This window comes from Oncorhynchus masou, chromosome 6 (genome assembly GCF_036934945.1).
Source record: "Oncorhynchus masou masou isolate Uvic2021 chromosome 6, UVic_Omas_1.1, whole genome shotgun sequence".
Taxonomy (NCBI): domain Eukaryota; kingdom Metazoa; phylum Chordata; class Actinopteri; order Salmoniformes; family Salmonidae; genus Oncorhynchus; species Oncorhynchus masou.
In genome coordinates, this window is record NC_088217.1 from 4,775,647 (window position 1) to 4,795,063 (window position 19,417).

The 19,417-nt window shown below is 47.4% G+C and overlaps 1 protein-coding gene across 2 annotated transcripts in view; it reads left to right on the forward strand.

Annotated features, from left to right (window-relative positions):
* The window catches only part of iars1 (isoleucyl-tRNA synthetase 1), a 166,846-nt gene that overhangs the window by 6,114 nt on the left and 141,315 nt on the right, over positions 1-19,417 (forward strand). For both annotated transcript variants that reach the window (XM_064967436.1, XM_064967435.1), the window contains exons 5-7: positions 3,392-3,474; positions 6,607-6,724; positions 7,666-7,813. In XM_064967436.1, coding sequence (XP_064823508.1) covers positions 3,392-3,474; positions 6,607-6,724; positions 7,666-7,813 — 349 coding nt within the window. The remainder of the gene's footprint in view (positions 1-3,391; positions 3,475-6,606; positions 6,725-7,665; positions 7,814-19,417) is intronic.

Consider the following 19,417-nt stretch of genomic DNA (forward strand, 5'->3'; position numbering starts at 1 on the left):
GTGCACTATGTAATTATATGGGGCTGGTGCATTATTTAATTATATGGGGCTGGTGCACTATGTAGTTATATGGGGCGGGTGCACTATGTAGTTATATGGGGCGGGTGCACTATGTAGTTATATGGGGCGGGTGCACTATGTAGTTATATGGGGCGGGTGCACTATGTAGTTATATGGGGCGGGTGCACTATGTAGTTATATGGGGCGGGTGCACTATGTAGTTATATGGGGCGGGTGCACTATGTAGTTATATGGGGCGGGTGCACTATGTAGTTATATGGGGCTGGTGCACTATGTAGTTATATGGGGCTGGTGCACTATGTAGTTACAGTGTAGTTATATGGGGTTGGTGCACTATGTAGTTATATGGGGCTGGTGCACTATGTAGTTATATGGGGCTGGTGCACTATGTAGTTACAGTGTAATTATATAGGGCTGGTGCACTATGTAGTTATATGGGGCTGGTGCACTATGTAGTTATATGGGTCTGGTGCACTATGTAGTTATATGGGGCTGGTACACTATGTAGTTATATGGGGCTGGTGCACTATGTAGTTATATGGGGCTGGTGCACTATGTAGTTATATGGGGCTGGTGCACTATGTAATTATATGGGGCTGGTGCACTATGTAATTATATGGGGCTGGTGCACTATGTAGTTACAGTGTAATTATATAGGGCTGGTGCACTATGTAGTTATATGGGGCTGGTGCACTATGTAGTTATATGGGGCTGGTGCACTATGTAGTTACAGTGTAATTATATAGGGCTGGTGCACTATGTAGTTATATGGGGCTGGTGCACTATGTAGTTATATGGGGCTGGTGCACTATGTAGTTATATGGGGCTGGTGCACTATGTAATTATATGGGGCTGGTGCACTATGTAGTTATATGGGGCTGGTGCACTATGTAGTTACAGTGTAATTATATAGGGCTGGTGCACTATGTAGTTATATGGGGCTGGTGCACTATGTAGTTAAATGGGGCTGGTGCACTATGTAGTTATATGGGGCTGGTGCACTATGTAATTATATGGGGCTGGTGCACTATGTAGTTATATGGGGCTGGTGCACTATGTAGTTACACTTGAATCCTGATTATTTGCATTTGAGATATTCCTCAAGTGTCTCGTAACTGTTCCATAACTGTATTCCACAATAGTTTTTCAGTCCCAATACAGTTTTGATTACTGCCATTATGCTCCGGTTTAGTGCACTCTGTCATGACAGTCTGTCCAAGGGGCCGTATTCATCAGGAGTCACGACAGTCTGTCCAAGGGGCCGTGTTCATCAGGAGTCACGACAGTCTGTCCAAGGGGCCGTGTTCATCAGGAGTCACGACAGTCTGTCCAAGGGGCCGTGTTCATCAGGAGTCACGACAGTCTGTCCAAGGGGCCGTGTTCATCAGGAGTCACGACAGTCTGTCCAAGGGGCCGTGTTCATCAGGAGTCACGACAGTCTGTCCAAGGGGCCGTGTTCATCAGGAGTCACGACAGTCTGTCCAAGGGGCCGTGTTCAACAGGAGTCACGACAGTCTGTCCAAGGGGCCGTGTTCAACAGGAGTCATGACAGTCTGTCCAAGGGGCCGTATTCATCAGGAGTCATGACAGTCTGTCCATTGGCCGTATTCAACAGGAGTCATGACAGTCTGTCCAAGGGGCCGTATTCATCAGGAGTCATGACAGTCTGTCCAAGGGGCCGTATTCATCAGGAGTCATGACAGTCTGTCCAAGGGGCCGTGTTCAACAGGAGTCATGACAGTCTGTCCAAGGGGCCGTATTCAACAGGAGTCATGACAGTCTGTCCAAGGGGCCGTATTCATCAGGAGTCATGACAGTCTGTCCAAGGGGCCGTATTCAACAGGAGTCATGACAGTCTGTCCAAGGGGCCGTATTCATCAGGAGTCATGACAGTCTGTCCAAGGGGCCGTATTCATCAGGAGTCATGACAGTCTGTCCAAGGGGCCGTATTCAACAGGAGTCATGACAGTCTGTCCAAGGGGCCGTATTCATCAGGAGTCATGACAGTCTGTCCAAGGGGCCGTATTCATCAGGAGTCATGACAGTCTGTCCAAGGGGCCGTATTCAACACTAGTCATGACAGTCTGTCCAAGGGGCCGTATTCAACAGGAGTCATGACAGTCTGTCCAAGGGGCTGTATTTAACAGGAGTCATGACAGTCTGTCCAAGGGGCCGTGTTCATCAGGAGTCATGACAGTCTGTCCAAGGGGTTAACAGGAGTCATGACAGTCTGTCCAAGGGGCCGTGTTCAACAGGAGTCATGACAGTCTGTCCAAGGGGCCGTGTTCATCAGGAGTCATGACAGTCTGTCCAAGGGGCCGTATTTAACAGGAGTCATGACAGTCTGTCCAAGGGGCCGTATTCAACAGGAGTCATGACAGTCTGTCCATTGGCCGTATTTAACAGGAGTCATGACAGTCTGTCCAAGGGGCCGTGTTCATCAGGAGTCATGACAGTCTGTCCAAGGGGCCGTGTTCATCAGGAGTCATGACAGTCTGTCCAAGGGGCCGTGTTCATCAGGAGTCATGACAGTCTGTCCAAGGGGCCGTATTCATCAGGAGTCATGACAGTCTGTCCAAGGGGCCGTATTCATCAGGAGTCATGACAGTCTGTCCAAGGGGCCGTGTTCATCAGGAGTCATGACAGTCTGTCCAAGGGGCCGTATTCAACAGGAGTCGTGACAGTCTGTCCAAGGGGCCGTATTCATCAGGAGTCATGACAGTCTGTCCAAGGGGCCGTATTCATCAGGAGTCATGACAGTCTGTCCAAGGGGCCGTATTCATCAGGAGTCATGACAGTCTGTCCAAGGGGCCGTATTCATCAGGAGTCATGACAGTCTGTCCAAGGGGCCGTATTCATCAGGAGTCATGACAGTCTGTCCAAGGGGCCGTGTTCATCAGGAGTCATGACAGTCTGTCCAAGGGGCCGTGTTCATCAGGAGTCATGACAGTCTGTCCAAGGGGCCGTGTTCATCAGGAGTCATGACAGTCTGTCCAAGGGGCCGTGTTCATCAGGAGTCATGACAGTCTGTCCAAGGGGCCGTATTCATCAGGAGTCATGACAGTCTGTCCAAGGGGCCGTATTCATCAGGAGTCATGACAGTCTGTCCAAGGGGCCGTGTTCATCAGGAGTCATGACAGTCTGTCCAAGGGGCCGTGTTCATCAGGAGTCATGACAGTCTGTCCAAGGGGCCGTATTCAACAGGAGTCATGACAGTCTGTCCAAGGGGCCGTGTTCATCAGGAGTCATGACAGTCTGTCCAAGGGGCCGTATTCAACAGGAGTTATGACAGTCTGTCCAAGGGGCCGTATTCATCAGGAGTGAGAAAACAACTGTATTTATTCTATAAAATGTTGTGTTTGTCCACCAGAACTCTGTAACCAGGATGGGACGGTGGATTGACTTTAAGAACGACTACAAGACTCTGTACCCCTGGTTCATGGAGACTGTCTGGTGAGTTGTCTGAATGCTGTTGTCAGAGAAGGGAATATAATATATGCCATTTACTAGACGATTTTTATCCACGGTGACTTAGTCAGGTGCGTAATCAAACCCGCTGTCCTGGCGTTGTCAGCGTCACGCTCTACAACGTGTGGACAAACTTTCAACCCGACCCGAGTTTGGAGGGCCGCACCGATTTCCTTGGGACCGTTTGTCCAAGTAAAATATATATATATTTTGACAAACGGCCCCAAAGAAATCTGTGCGGCTCTCCGTTGTTTTTTTTTTTTTTTAATTCAATGTGACCCTCGAGTCAAAAAGTTGGCCCAAACATGCTCTATGAACTGAGCTACAGAGCACCACGTTTGTACCTGGTTTGTCTTAGATAATGTCCTTGCACACTGCATTGTACAGAGCCTTCACAAAGTATTCATACCCCTTGACTTGTTCCACGATTTGTTGTGTTACAGCCTGAATTTAAAAATGGATTAAATGGATTAAATCAGCATTTCTCACCCGTCTACACACAATAACCCCTTAATGACATCACAATACCCCTTAATGACATCACAATACCCCATAATGACATCACAATACCCCATAATGACATCACAATACCCCATAATGACAGTGAGAACATGTTTTTAGACACTTTTTTTGCACATTTATTGAAAATGAAAAACAGAAATATCTAATTTACATAAGTATTCACACCCCTGGCTTAATAATTGTTAGAATCACCTTTGGCAGCTTTCCCCAAAAAATCTTCAAGCTCTGTCAAGTTGGTTGTTGATCGTTGCTCGACAACCATTTTCAAGTCATAGATTTTCAAGCAGATTTATGTCATAACTGTTTTAAGTCGGCCCCTCGGTAACATTCAATGTCGTCTTGGTAAAGAAACTCCAGTGTAGAGTTGGCCTTGTGTTTTAGGTTACTGTCCTGCTGAAAGGTGAATTCTTCTCCTCAGTGTCTGTTGGAAAGCAGACTGACCCAAGGTTTCCTGTAGGATTTTCACTATAATTGTAGGCTAACACTGTAATCCGCCGTGCCCAATCCATGAACCAACAGCATGGCCTAGGTCTATACATTCTCTCTTTGTAGCGTAGCATCAGGTAACCTGTCCATCCACTCTGCATTACTACAATACTACAGTCCTCACTCAAAGACGATTACTCAAATGCGTGTAATGTTGGACTATAGGCTAGACCAATTATGTACCAAAGACATTTAAAATGAGTTTATTTTTTCTGCCAATGCGTAATATGCAGTCGGCTATGTATTGTATATAGGCACGATTATCATTTTAATTCAGGTTTTTTTTTGTGAGGGGGGAGCGGGGGGGATCTTAAGCTCAAATATGGATGTTTTTTTTTAATGAATCATCTTAGAAAGCGCTGTTTGTTATCGTTGTGTTCGACTTTGAAACAACATCAACAACCATATTTTTTTTTTACACTCCGTTTTCAACCTGCTGTTGAACCTTTTTCTTCAGTTTGATCATCACATTGAGGTGTTTTTTTTATTTAAAAAATAAATAATTAATCACCAAACACTTATCGTCGAAACAGTATTTCATGTGATTTTCGGTTGCATTTACTTTGATGTCATAGTGGCTATGGACAGTAGAGCCATGAGTTATATAGCATAAAACACCCTAAATTAATGAGTGACGGGGCCGATTGCATAAAACACCCCAGGTTACTGAGTGACGGGGCCCGATTGCACAAAACACCCCAGGTTAAACTTGTCTTATCTCTAAGTGGGTTGCATGAAGCCTTTCATAAGTGTTTTCCTTACGGGATTTAAAAAAATATTTTTTTAAAGTTATGTTTCCCTTAAATATGAAGTCACACGTCTGATGACCTTTTATCTAATTTGACAGATGCAAAAAACAACATCTTAAAGGGGCAAATTTGATATAAAACCTGAAGGTTCCTCCTAAGCTCCCTTAACCTCTAGTTACATTTAGAGACGATGGCTGAATAGATTGTGTCTGATGATGAAGAACGACAGGAACATCAAGGGAAAATGTTTTAAAGAAGAGGTTTTAGGGACGGAGAAAGTCCACTTGGACGGGCAACTAGTGTTTTGCCAACTACTGTTTTGACACGAGCTGCAGGAGGACCTGGAGGGAACAAGGGAACCTCCCAAAACAGTCACAATTCATCTCTTAAACTTAAAACAAAATCAGTCATTCATTTTGCCGTTTTTTTTTTGCCGAAGAGATTTTAGTCTCGCAATTTGACATTTTTAAGAAATGGTGTGCAATTTTTTTCAAGAAAGAAAAATGAATTTCAACAAAGACTTTTATTGATCTGAACTTAAATTTTTTTTTATTTTTAAGAATCCCTACCGTTGACCAATCACAGACGAAATGGGCGTAGACTACTGCTCCGAACTTCAGTTTGCCTCCAGAATTTGTTGTTGTTGTTCCTGAACAGCTGGGAAAAAAACCTGTCACACAATGTCGTCATAATATTTGCACAAACTTGTTCTGAACTGTTTTGGCTGGGAAGCATACGGATGCCTTAAAACAATTCCCTTAGGTGAAGGAAATAGCTGCCCTTCTTTACGAGGAGTTGGAAAACCTCCCTGGTCTTTATGGATGAATGAGATTTTTTTTTTTAAATTCTCTGCTCGACTGAGGGACCTTCACAGATAATTGTGGAGTATAGAGATGAGCCATTCAAAAAATCATATTAAACACTGTTATTACACACAGAGTGAGTCCCATACAGCTTATTTATGTGACTTGTTAAGCTCATTTTTACTCCTGAACTTATTTAGGCTTGACATAACAAAAGGGTTGAATACTCATTGACTCAAAACATTGCTTTGTAAACATTTTGAAAACCCATAATTACACTTTGATATTATGGGTATGTTGTGTGTAGGACCAGTGACACCATTTAAAATGTTAATTAATTTTAAATTCAGGCTGTAACATAACAAGAATGTGGAGAAAGGCACGAATGCTGTTTTGTTGAAGACGCTGTACTTTATGAATGTCTCGGTGCCGTTTTGGGTGAAATATTGGCTCAATAATGAAAAGGTGTTTTACTGTGTTACTCCTCACAACATTTCAACTGTTTTTTTTACTGTTATTCCTCTCTCCCCCCCCCCCCCCCCTCGTCTCCCCCCCAGGTGGGTGTTCAGGCAGCTGTATGATAAAGGTCTGGTGTACCGCGGGGTGAAGGTCATGCCCTTCTCTACTGCCTGTAACACGCCGCTGTCCAACTTCGAGTCGAACCAGAACTACAAGGTACACACACACACACTAGTACAACATGGCTGTCTAACTCTGTTATCTCCAACCCTGTTAGCCAAGGCTAGCTAAAACCTATAGGAGGGTAGCTCTCCAGGAACAGGGTTGGAGTTAACCTATAGGAGGGTAGCTCTCCAGGAACAGGGTTGGAGTTAACCTATAGGAGGGTAGCTCTCCAGGAACAGGGTTGGAGTTAACCTATAGGAGGGTAGCTCTCCAGGAACAGGGTTGGAGTTAACCTATAGGAGGGTAGCTCTCCAGGAACAGGGTTGGAGTTAAAACCTACAGGAGGGTAGCTCTCCAGGAACAGGGTTGGAGTTAACCTATAGGAGGATAGCCCAGTGCTCATGTAGACTGTCGAGGTAGAGCCCAGTGCTCATGTAGACTGTCGAGGGAGAGCCCAGTGCTCATGTAGACTGTCGAGGGAGAGCCCAGTGCTCATGTAGACTGTCGAGGGAGAGCCCAGTGCTCATGTAGACTGTCGAGGGAGAGCCCAGTGCTCATGTAGACTGTCGAGGGAGAGCCCAGTGCTCATGTAGACTGTCGAGGGAGAGCCCAGTGCTCATGGAGACTGTCGAGGGAGAGCCCAGTGCTCATGGAGACTGTCGAGGGAGAGCCCAGTGCTCATGGAGACTGTCGAGGGAGAGCCCAGTGCTCATGGAGACTGTCGAGGGAGAGCCCAGTGCTCATGGAGACTGTCGAGGGAGAGCCCAGTGCTCATGTAGACTGTCGAGGGAGAGCCCAGTGCTCATGTAGACTGTCGGGATTAGTGTTTTCTGTCAGAAGCTAATCAACCCGTGGTAATTGTCATCTGATGTTCAGTACTAAACAGTCTTTGTGTCGGTCAATGACGATTATTACCCCGTTGTCTTCCCGTTGTCTTCCCGTTGTCTTCCCGTTGTCTTCCCGTTGTCACCCCGTTGTCACCATGTCTCCAGGATGTGCAAGATCCGTCGGTGATAGTGAACTTCCCCCTTCTGGAAGATGAGAACGTGTGTCTGATCGCCTGGACAACCACCCCCTGGACTCTGCCGAGCAACCTGGCTCTCTGCGTCAACTCAGAGTTGCAGTATGTCAAGGTCAAAGGTGAGAAAGTATTTCTTTTTTTGTGTGTGTGATTTATTATTTTTTTTTTTAAATGTTTAAAATTGTAATTATTCGACAGACCCCAGGTACCGTCTCCTGCCGTTGTGCCCTTGAGCATGGGATTTGCATCTTGATGGCTGCGCTGCGACAGAGCTTGTTCTCCTCCTAGTGTGTTGTCTGAAAACAGAACAGAATTGATTCTATTCTGCGTTTTAATTATTATTATTATTTTTTTTTTTTTACATTTGTGTATTATTTAGTTCTCTCTCGATCCCTCCATCCATCTCTGCTTTCTCGGTAGTGATGCTTGTATCAGGGGGAAACCATCGTGGACATCTGACTCAAATCAGGCCACTTTTAAAAAGAGCCTTGTCCTTGCTTCGCTCCATGTTGCTGTGGATCCCAGACAAAAGACTGGTGGTGAAATAAAAGCTGACCCAGATACCGGACAGGCTGCTGTAGTATGGACCGGCCAGCTGGGGGGGGGGGGCTGACCCAGATACCGGACAGGCTGCTGTAGAATGGACCGGCCAGCTGGGGGGGCTGACCCAGATACCGGACAGGCTGCTGTAGTATGGACCGGCCAGCTGGGGGGCTGACCCAGATACCGGACAGGCTGCTGTAGTATGGACCGGCCAGCTGGGGGGGCTGACCCAGATACCGGACATCCTGCTGTAGCATGGACCGGCCAGCTGGGGGGCTGACCCAGATACCGGACAGGCTGCTGTAGTATGGACCGGCCAGCTGGGGGGGGGCTGACCCAGATACCGGACAGGCTGCTGTAGTATGGACCGGCCAGCTGGGGGGGCTGACCCAGATACCGGACAGGCTGCTGTAGCATGGACCGGCCAGCTGGGGGGGCTGACCCAGATAACGGACAGGCTGCTGTAGTATGGACCGGCCAGCTGGGGGGCTGACCCAGATACCGGACAGGCTGCTGTAGTATGGACCGGCCAGCTGGGGGGCTGACCCAGATATCGGACATCCTGCTGTAGTATGGACCGGCCAGCTGGGGGGGGGCTGACCCAGATACCGGACAGGCTGCTGTAGTATGGACCGGCCAGCTGGGGGGCTGACCCAGATACCGGACATCCTGCTGTAGTATGGACCGGCCAGCTGGGGGGGGCTGACCCAGATACCGGACATCCTGCTGTAGTATGGACCGGCCAGCTGGGGGGGGGGCTGACCCAGATATCGGACATCCTGCTGTAGTATGGACCGGCCAGCTGGGGGGGCTGACCCAGATACCGGACAGGCTGCTGTAGCATGGACCGGCCAGCTGGGGGGGCTGACCCAGATACCGGACAGGCTGCTGTAGTATGGACCGGCCAGCTGGGGGGCTGACCCAGATACCGGACATCCTGCTGTAGTATGGACCGGCCAGCTGGGGGGGGCTGACCCAGATACCGGACAGGCTGCTGTAGTATGGACCGGCCAGCTGGGGGGGGCTGACCCAGATACCGGACAGGCTGCTGTAGTATGGACCGGCCAGCTGGGGGGGGGGGGCTGACCCAGATATCGGACATCCTGCTGTAGCATGGACCGACCAGCTGGGGGGGGGGGGCTGACCCAGATACCGGACAGGCTGCTGTAGCATGGACCGGCCAGCTGGGGGGGGGGCTGACCCAGATACCGGACAGGCTGCTGTAGCATGGACCGGCCAGATGGGGGGCTGACCCAGATACCGGACAGGCTGCTGTAGCATGGACCGGCCAGCTGGGGGGGCTGACCCAGATACCGGACAGGCTGCTGTAGTATGGACCGGCCAGCTGGTGGGGGGGCTGACCCAGATACCGGACAGGCTGCTGTAGCATGGACCGGCCAGCTGGGGGGGGCTGACCCAGATACCGGACAGGCTGCTGTAGTATGGACCGGCCAGCTGGGGGGCTGACCCAGATACCGGACAGGCTGCTGTAGTATGGACCGGCCAGCTGGGGGGCTGACCCAGATACCGGACAGGCTGCTGTAGCATGGACCGGCCAGCTGGGGGGGGGGCTGACCTAGATACCGGACAGGCTGCTGTAGTATGGACCGGCCAGCTGGGGGGCTGACCCAGATACCGGACAGGCTGCTGTAGCATGGACCGGCCAGCTGGGGGTGCTGACCCAGATACCGGACAGGCTGCTGTAGCATGGACTGGCCAGCTGGGGGGGGGGGGCTGACCCAGATACCGGACAGGCTGCTGTAGCATGGACCGGCCAGCTGGGGGGGGGCTGACCCAGATACCGGACAGGCTGCTGTAGTATGGACCGGCCAGATGGGGGGCTGACCCAGACCGGACAGGCTGCTGTAGCATGGACCGGCCAGATGGGGGGCTGACCCAGACCGGACAGGCTGCTGTAGCATGGACCGGCCAGCTGGGGGGGCTGACCCAGATACCGGACAGGCTGCTGTAGCATGGACCGGCCAGCTGGGGGGCTGACCCAGATACCGGACAGGCTGCTGTAGCATGGACCGGCCAGCTGGGGGGGCTGACCCAGATACCTGACAGGCTGCTGTAGTATGGACCGGCCAGCTGGGGGGCTGACCCAGATACCGGACAGGCTGCTGTAGCATGGACCGGCCAGCTGGGGGGCTGACCCAGATACCGGACAGGCTGCTGTAGTATGGACCGGCCAGATGGGGGGGGGCTGACCCAGACCGGACAGGCTGCTGTAGCATGGACCGGCCAGCTGGGGGGCTGACCCAGATACCGGACAGGCTGCTGTAGCATGGACCGGCCAGCTGGGGGGGCTGACCCAGATACCGGACAGGCTGCTGTAGCATGGACCGGCCAGCTGGGGGGCTGACCCAGATACCTGACAGGCTGCTGTAGTATGGACCGGCCAGCTGGGGGGCTGACCCAGATACCGGACATCCTGCTGTAGCATGGACCGGCCAGCTGGGGGGGCTGACCCAGATACCGGACAGGTTGCTGTAGCATGGACCGGCCAGATGGGGGGGCTGACCCAGATACCGGACAGGCTGCTGTAGTATGGACCGGCCAGCTGGGGGGGGCTGACCCAGACCGGACAGGCTGCTGTAGCATGGACCGACCAGCTGGGGGGGGGGGCTGACCCAGATACCGGACAGGCTGCTGTAGCATGGACCGGCCAGCTGGGGGGCTGACCCAGACCGGACAGGCTGCTGTAGTATGGACCGACCAGCTGGGGGGGCTGACCCAGATACCGGACAGGCTGCTGTAGCATGGACCGGCCAGCTGGGGGGGGGCTGACCCAGATACCTGACAGGCTGCTGTAGCATGGACCGGCCAGATGGGGGGGGGGGGGGCTGACCCAGATACCTGACAGGCTGCTGTAGCATGGACCGGCCAGCTGGGGGGGGGGGGACCCAGATACCGGACAGGCTGCTGTAGCATGGACCGGCCAGCTGGGGGGGGGCTGACCCAGATACCTGACAGGCTGCTGTAGCATGGACCGGCCAGATGGGGGGGGGGCTGACCCAGACCGGACAGGCTGCTGTAGCATGGACCGGCCAGATGGGGGGCTGACCCAGACCGGACAGGCTGCTGTAGCATGGACCGGCCAGCTGGGGGGGGGGGCTGACCCAGACCGGACAGGCTGCTGTAGCATGGACCGGCCAGATGGGGGGGCTGACCCAGACCGGACAGGCTGCTGTAGCATGGACCGGCCAGATGGGGGGGGGGCTGACCCAGACCGGACAGGCTGCTGTAGTATGGACCGGCCAGATGGGGGGGCTGTTAGTCTATAATATAGAGGAGGTGGTGCAGGAAGAGGCCTGATACTGCAGCGGGGTGCTGCTCAGAATACCAATAGGCTCCCTCTCTCTCTCCTTCTCCCTCTCTCTCTACAGTATCTCTCTCTACAGTATCTCTCTCTACAGTATCTCTCTCTCTCTCTCTACAGTATCTCTCTCTCTACAGTATCTCTCTCTCTCTCTCTACAGTATCTCTCTCTCTCTCTCTACAGTATCTCTCTCTACAGTATCTCTCTCTACAGTATCTCTCTCTCTCTCTACAGTATCTCTCTCTCTCTCTCTACAGTATCTCTCTCTCTCTCTCTACAGTATCTCTCTCTCTCTCTCTCTACAGTATCTCTCTCTACAGTATCTCTCTCTCTCTCTCTCTACAGTATCTCTCTCTCTCTCTACAGTATCTCTCTCTCTACAGTATCTCTCTCTCTCTCTACAGTATCTCTCTCTCTACAGTATCTCTCTCTCTCTCTCTACAGTATCTCTCTCTCTCTCTCTACAGTATCTCTCTCTCTCTCTACAGTATCTCTCTCTCTCTCTCTACAGTATCTCTCTCTCTCTCTACAGTATCTCTCTCTCTCTCTACAGTATCTCTCTCTCTCTATAGTATCTCTCCTTCTACAGTATCTCTCTCTCTCTCTCTACAGTATCTCTCTCCCTCTCTCTCTACAGTATCTCTCTCTCTCTCTCTCTACAGTATCTCTCTCTCTCCTTCTACAGTATCTCTCTCTCTCTCTCTCTACAGTATCTCTCTCTCTCCTTCTACAGTATCTCTCTCTCTCTCTCTCTACAGTATCTCTCTCTCTCTCTCTACAGTATCTCTCTCTCTCTCTCTACAGTATCTCTCTCTCTCCTTCTACAGTATCTCTCTCTCTCTCTACAGTATCTCTCTCTCTCTCTCTACAGTATCTCTCTCTCTCTCTCTACAGTATCTCTCTCCTTCTCTCTCTCTCTCTACAGTATCTCTCTCTCTACAGTATCTCTCTCTCTCTCTCTACAGTATCTCTCTCTCTCTACAGTATCTCTCTCTCTCTACAGTATCTCTCTCTCTCTCTATCTCTCTCTCTCTCTCTCTATCTCTCTCTCTCTCTCTACAGTATCTCTCTCTCTCTCTCTACAGTATCTCTCTCTCTCTACAGTATCTCTCTCTCTCTACAGTATCTCTCTCTCTCTACAGTATCTCTCTCTCTCTACAGTATCTCTCTCTCTCTCTACAGTATCTCTCTCTCTCTCTACAGTATCTCTCTCTCTCTACAGTATCTCTCTCTCTCTCTACAGTATCTCTCTCTCTCTCTACAGTATCTCTCTCTCTCTCTCTACAGTATCTCTCTCTCTCTCTACAGTATCTCTCTCTCTCTCTACAGTATCTCTCTCTCTCTCTACAGTATCTCTCTCTCTCTCTACAGTATCTCTCTCTCTCTCTCTACAGTATCTCTCTCTCTCTCTACAGTATCTCTCTCTCTCTACAGTATCTCTCTCTCTCTACAGTATCTCTCTCTCTCTCCTTCTACAGTATCTCTCTCTCTCTACAGTATCTCTCTCTCTCTCTCTACAGTATCTCTCTCAATTCAATTCAATTCAAGGGGCTTTATTGGCATGGGAAACATGTGTTAACATTGCCAAAGCAAGTAAGGTATATAATATATAAAGTGAAATAAACAATAAAAATTAACAGTAGACATCACACATACAGAAGTTTCAAAACAATAAAGACATTTCAAATGTCATATTATATATATATACAGTGTTTTTACAATGTGCAAATGGTAAAGGACACAAGATAAAATAAATAAGCATAGATATGTGTTGTATTTACAATGGTGCGTGTTCTTCACTGGTTGCCCTTTTCTCGTGGCAACAGGTCACAAATCTTGCTGCTCTGATGGCACACTGTGGAATTTCACCCAGTAGATATGGGAGTTTTTCAAAATTGGATTTGTTTTCGAATTCTTTGTGGATCTGTGTAATCTGAGGGAAATATGTCTCTCTAATATGGTCATACATTGGGCAGGAGGTTAGGAAGTGCAGCTCAGTTTCCACCTCATTTTGTGGGCAGTGAGCACATAGCCTGTCTTCTCTTGAGAGCCATGTCTGCCTACGGCGGCCTTTCTCAATAGCAAGGCTATGCTCGCTGAGTCTGTACATAGTCAAAGCTTTCCTTAATTTTGGGTCAGTCACAGTGGTCAGGTATTCTGCCGCTGTGTACTCTCTGTGTAGGGCCAAATAGCATTCTAGTTTGCTCTGTTTTTTTGTTAATTCTTTCCAATGTGTCAAGTAATTATCTTTTTGTTTTCTCATGATTTGGTTGGGTCTAATTGTGCTGCTGTCATGGGGCTCTGTAGGGTGTGTTTGTGAACAGAGCCCCAGGACCAGCTTGCTTAGGGGACTCTTCTCCAGGTTCATCTCTCTGTAGGTGATGGCTTTGTTGTGGAAGGTTTGGGAATCGCTTCCTTTTAGGTGGTTATAGAATTTAACTGCTCTTTTCTGGATTTTGATAATTAGTGGGTATCGGCCTAATTCTGCTCTGCATGCATTATTTGGTGTTCTACGTTGTACACTGAGGATATTTTTGCAGAATTCTGCGTGCAGAGTCTCAATTTGGTGTTTGTCCCATTTCTCTCTCTCTCTCTCTCTCTCTCTACAGTATCTCTCTCTCTCTCCTTCTACAGTATCTCTCTCTCTCTACAGTATCTCTCTCTCTCTCTCTACAGTATCTCTCTCTCTCTCTCTACAGTATCTCTCTCTCTCTCTCTCTCTCTCTCTACAGTATCTCTCTCTCTCTCCTTCTACAGTATCTCTCTCTCTACAGTATCTCTCTCTCTCTCTCTACAGTATCTCTCTCTCTCTCTCTACAGTATCTCTCTCTCTCTCTCTACAGTATCTCTATCTCTCTCTCTACAGTATCTCTATCTCTCTCTCTACAGTTTCTCTCTCTCTCTCCTTCTCTCTCTCTCTCTCTACAGTATCTCTCTCTCTCTACAGTATCTCTCTCTCTCTCTCCTTCTCTCTCTCTCTCTACAGTATCTCTCTCTCTCTCTCTCTCTCTCTACAGTATCTCTCTCTCTCTCTACAGTATCTCTCTCTCAATTCAATTCAATTCAAGGGGCTTTATTGGCATGGGAAACATGTGTTAACATTGCCAAAGCAAGTAAGGTATATAATATATAAAGTGAAATAAACAATAAAAATTAACAGTAGACATCTCTCTCTCTCTCTCTCTCTACAGTATCTCTCTCTCTCTCTCTCTCTACAGTATCTCTCTCTCTCTCTCTACAGTATCTCTCTCTCTCTCTCTCTCTACAGTATCTCTCTCTCTCTCTCTACAGTATCTCTCTCTCTCTCTCTACAGTATCTCTCTCTCTCTCTCTACAGTATCTCTCTCTCTCTCTACAGTATCTCTCAATTCAATTCAATTCAATTCAAGGGGCTTTATTGGCATGGGAAACATGTGTTAACATTGCCAAAGCAAGTAAGGTATATAATATATAAAGTGAAATAAACAATAAAAATTAACAGTAGACATCACACATACAGAAGTTTCAAAACAATAAAGACATTACAAATGTCATATTATATATATATATATATACAGTGTTTTTACAATGTGCAAATGGTAAAGGACACAAGATAAAATAAATAAGCATAGATATGTGTTGTATTTACAATGGTGCGTGTTCTTCACTGGTTGCCCTTTTCTCGTGGCAACAGGTCACAAATCTTGCTGCTCTGATGGCACACTGTGGAATTTCACCCAGTAGATATGGGAGTTTTTCAAAATTGGATTTGTTTTCGAATTCTTTGTGGATCTGTGTAATCTGGGGGAAATATGTCTCTCTAATATGGTCATACATTGGGCAGGAGGTTAGGAAGTGCAGCTCAGTTTCCACCTCATTTTGTGGGCAGTGAGCACATAGCCTGTCTTCTCTTGAGAGCCATGTCTGCCTACGTCGGCCTTTCTCAATAGCAAGGCTATGCTCGCTGAGTCTGTACATAGTCAAAGCTTTCCTTAATTTTGGGTCAGTCACAGTGGTCAGGTATTCTGCCGCTGTGTACTCTCTGTGTAGGGCCAAATAGCATTCTAGTTTGCTCTGTTTTTTTGTTAATTCTTTCCAGTGTGTCAAGTAAATATCTTTTTGTTTTCTCATGATTTGGTTGGGTCTAATTGTGCTGCTGTCATGGGGCTCTGTAGGGTGTGTTTGTGAACAGAGCCCCAGGACCAGCTTGCTTAGGGGACTCTTCTCCAGGTTCATCTCTCTGTAGGTGATGGCTTTGTTGTGGAAGGTTTGGGAATCGCTTCCTTTTAGGTGGTTATAGAATTTAACTGCTCTTTTCTGGATTTTGATAATTAGTGGGTATCGGCCTAATTCTGCTCTGCATGCATTATTTGGTGTTCTACGTTGTACACTGAGGATATTTTTGCAGAATTCTGCGTGCAGAGTCTCAATTTGGTGTTTGTCCCATTTTGTGAAGTCTTGGTTGGTGAGCGGACCCCAGACCTCACAACCATAAAGGGCAATGGGCTCTATGACTGATTCAAGTATTTTTAGCCAAATCCTAATTGGTATGTTGAAATTTATGTTCCTTTTGATGGCATAGAATGCCCTTCTTGCCTTGTCTCTCAGATCGTTCACAGCTTTGTGGAAGTTACCTGTGGCGCTGATGTTTAGGCCAAGGTATGTATAGTTTTTTGTGTGCTCTAGGGCAACAGTGTCTAGATGGAATTTGTATTTGTGGTCCTGGTGACTGGACCTTTTTGGAACACCATTATTTTGGTCTTACTGAGATTTACTGTCAGGGCCCAGGTCTGACAGAATCTGTGCATAAGATCTAGGTGCTGCTGTAGGCCCTCCTTGGTTGGTGACAGAAGCACCAGATCATCAGCAAACAGCAGACATTTGACTTCAGATTCTAGTAGGGTGAGGCCGGGTGCTGCAGACTTTTCTAGTGCCCGCGCCAGTTCGTTGATATATATGTTGAAGAGGGTGGGGCTTAAGCTGCATCCCTGTCTAACCCCACGACCCTGTGTGAAGAAATGTGTGTGTTTTTTGCCAATTTTAACCGCACACTTGTTGTTTGTGTACATGGATTTTATGATGTCGTATGTTTTACCCCCAACACCACTTTCCAACAGTTTGTATAGCAGACCCTCATGCCAAATTGAGTCAAAGGCTTTTTTTGAAATCAACAAAGCATGAGAAGACTTTGCCTTTGTTTTGGTTTGTTTGGTTGTCAATTAGGGTGTGCAGGGTGAATACATGGTCTGTTGTACGGTAATTTGGTAAAAAGCCAATTTGACATTTGCTCAGTACATTGTTTTCATTGAGGAAGTGTACGAGTCTGCTGTTAATGATAATGCAGAGGATTTTCCCAAGGTTACTGTTGACGCATATTCCACGGTAGTTATTGGGGTCAAATTTGTCTCCATTTTTGTGGATTGGGGTGATCAGTCCTTGGTTCCAAATATTGGGGAAGATGCCAGAGCTAAGGATGATGTTAAAGAGTTTTAGTATAGCCAATTGGAATTTGTTGTCTGTATATTTGATCATTTCATTGAGGATACCATCAACACCACAGGCCTTTTTGGGTTGGAGGGTTTTTATTTTGTCCTGTAACTCATTCAATGTTATTGGAGAATCCAGTGGGTTCTGGTAGTCTTTAATAGTTGATTCTAAGATCTGTATTTGATCATGTATATGTTTTTGCTCTTTATTCTTTGTTATAGAGCCAAAAAGATTGGAGAAGTGGTTTACCCATACATCTCCATTTTGGATAGATAATTCTTCGTGTTGTTGTTTGTTTAGTGTTTTCCAATTTTCCCAGAAGTGGTTAGAGTCTATGGATTCTTCAATTACATTGAGCTGATTTCTGACATGCTGTTCCTTCTTTTTCCGTAGTGTATTTCTGTATTGTTTTAGTGATTCACCATAGTGAAGGCGTAGACTCAGGTTTTCCGGGTCTCTATGTTTTTGGTTGGACAGGTTTCTCAATTTCTTTCTTAGAATTTTGCATTCTTCATCAAACCATTTGTCATTGTTGTTAATTTTCTTCGGTTTTCTATTTGAGATTTTTAGATTTGATAGGGAAGCTGAGAGGTCAAATATACTGTTAAGATTTTCTACTGCCAAGTTTACACCTTCACTATTACAGTGGAACGTTTTACCCAGGAAATTGTCTAAAAGGGATTGAATTTGTTGTTGCCTAATTGTTTTTTGGTAGGTTTCCAAACTGCATTCCTTCCATCTATAGCATTTCTTAATGTTACTCAGTTCCTTTGGCTTTGATGCCTCATGATTGAGTATTGCTCTGTTTAGGTAGACTGTGATTTTGCTGTGGTCTGATAGGGGTGTCAGTGGGCTGACTGTGAACGCTCTGAGAGACTCTGGGTTGAGGTCAGTGATAAAGTAGTCTACAGTACTACTGCCAAGAGATGAGCTATAGGTGTACCTACCATAGGAGTCCCCTCGAAGCCTACCATTGACTATGTACATACCCAGCGTGCGACAGAGCTGCAGGAGTTGTGACCCGTTTTTGTTGGTTATGTTGTCATAGTTGTGCCTAGGGGGCATACGGGGAGGGGGATGCTGTCACCTCCAGGCAGGTGTTTGTCCCCCTGTGTGCTGAGGGTGTCAGGTTCTTGTCCGGTTCTGGCATTTAGGTCACCACAGACTAGTACATGTCCCTGGGCCTGGAAATGGTTGATTTCCCCCTCCAGGATGGAGAAGCTGTCTTCATTAAAATATGGGGATTCTAGTGGGGGGATATAGGTAGCACACAGGAGGACATTTTTCTCTGTTAGGATAATTTCCTTTTGAATTTCTAGCCAAATGTAGAATGTTCCTGTTTTGATTAATTTAATGGAGTGAGTTAGGTCTGCTCTATACCAAATTAGCATACCCCCTGAGTCCCTTCCCTGTTTCACACCTGGTAGTTTGGTGGATGGGACTACCAGCTCTCTGTAACCTAGAGGGCATCCAGTGGGTCTGTCTCCTCTATACCAGGTTTCTTGCAGGATGACAATGTCTGTATTACCGATTTCTTTGGTGAAGTCCGGGTTTCTGCTCTTCAGGCCAAAGGCAGATGACCTCAGGCCTTGGATATTCCAGGATGAAATAGTAAAGGCTTTTTGTTCCATAAAGTGTCCAATGTTGTTGGTCGTGGTTTGGCCTCAGGCCAGTAAGTGTGAGCAGAGCCTGCTGAGCATCTGGTACATGCCATTGGCTTGGGCGAGTGTGAGAGTGGGGGTTGGGGTCTCTCTCTCTCTCTCTACAGTATCTCTCTCTCTCTCTCTCTACAGTATCTCTCTCTCTCTCTACAGTATCTCTCTCTCTCTCTACAGTATCAATTCAATTCAATTCAAGGGGCTTTATTGGCATGGGAAACATGTGTTAACATTGCCAAAGCAAGTAAGGTATATAATATATAAAGTGAAATAAACAATAAAAATTAACAGTAGACATCACACATACAGAAGTTTCAAAACAATAAAGACATTTCAAATGTCATATTATATATATATACAGTGTTTTTACAATGTGCAAATGGTAAAGGACACAAGATAAAATAAATAAGCATAGATATGTGTTGTATTTACAATGGTGCGTGTTCTTCACTGGTTGCCCTTTTCTCGTGGCAACAGGTCACAAATCTTGCTGCTCTGATGGCACACTGTGGAATTTCACCCAGTAGATATGGGAGTTTTTCAAAATTGGATTTGTTTTCGAATTCTTTGTGGATCTGTGTAATCTGAGGGAAATATGTCTCTCTAATATGGTCATACATTGGGCAGGAGGTTAGGAAGTGCAGCTCAGTTTCCACCTCATTTTGTGGGCAGTGAGCACATAGCCTGTCTTCTCTTGAGAGCCATGTCTGCCTACGGCGGCCTTTCTCAATAGC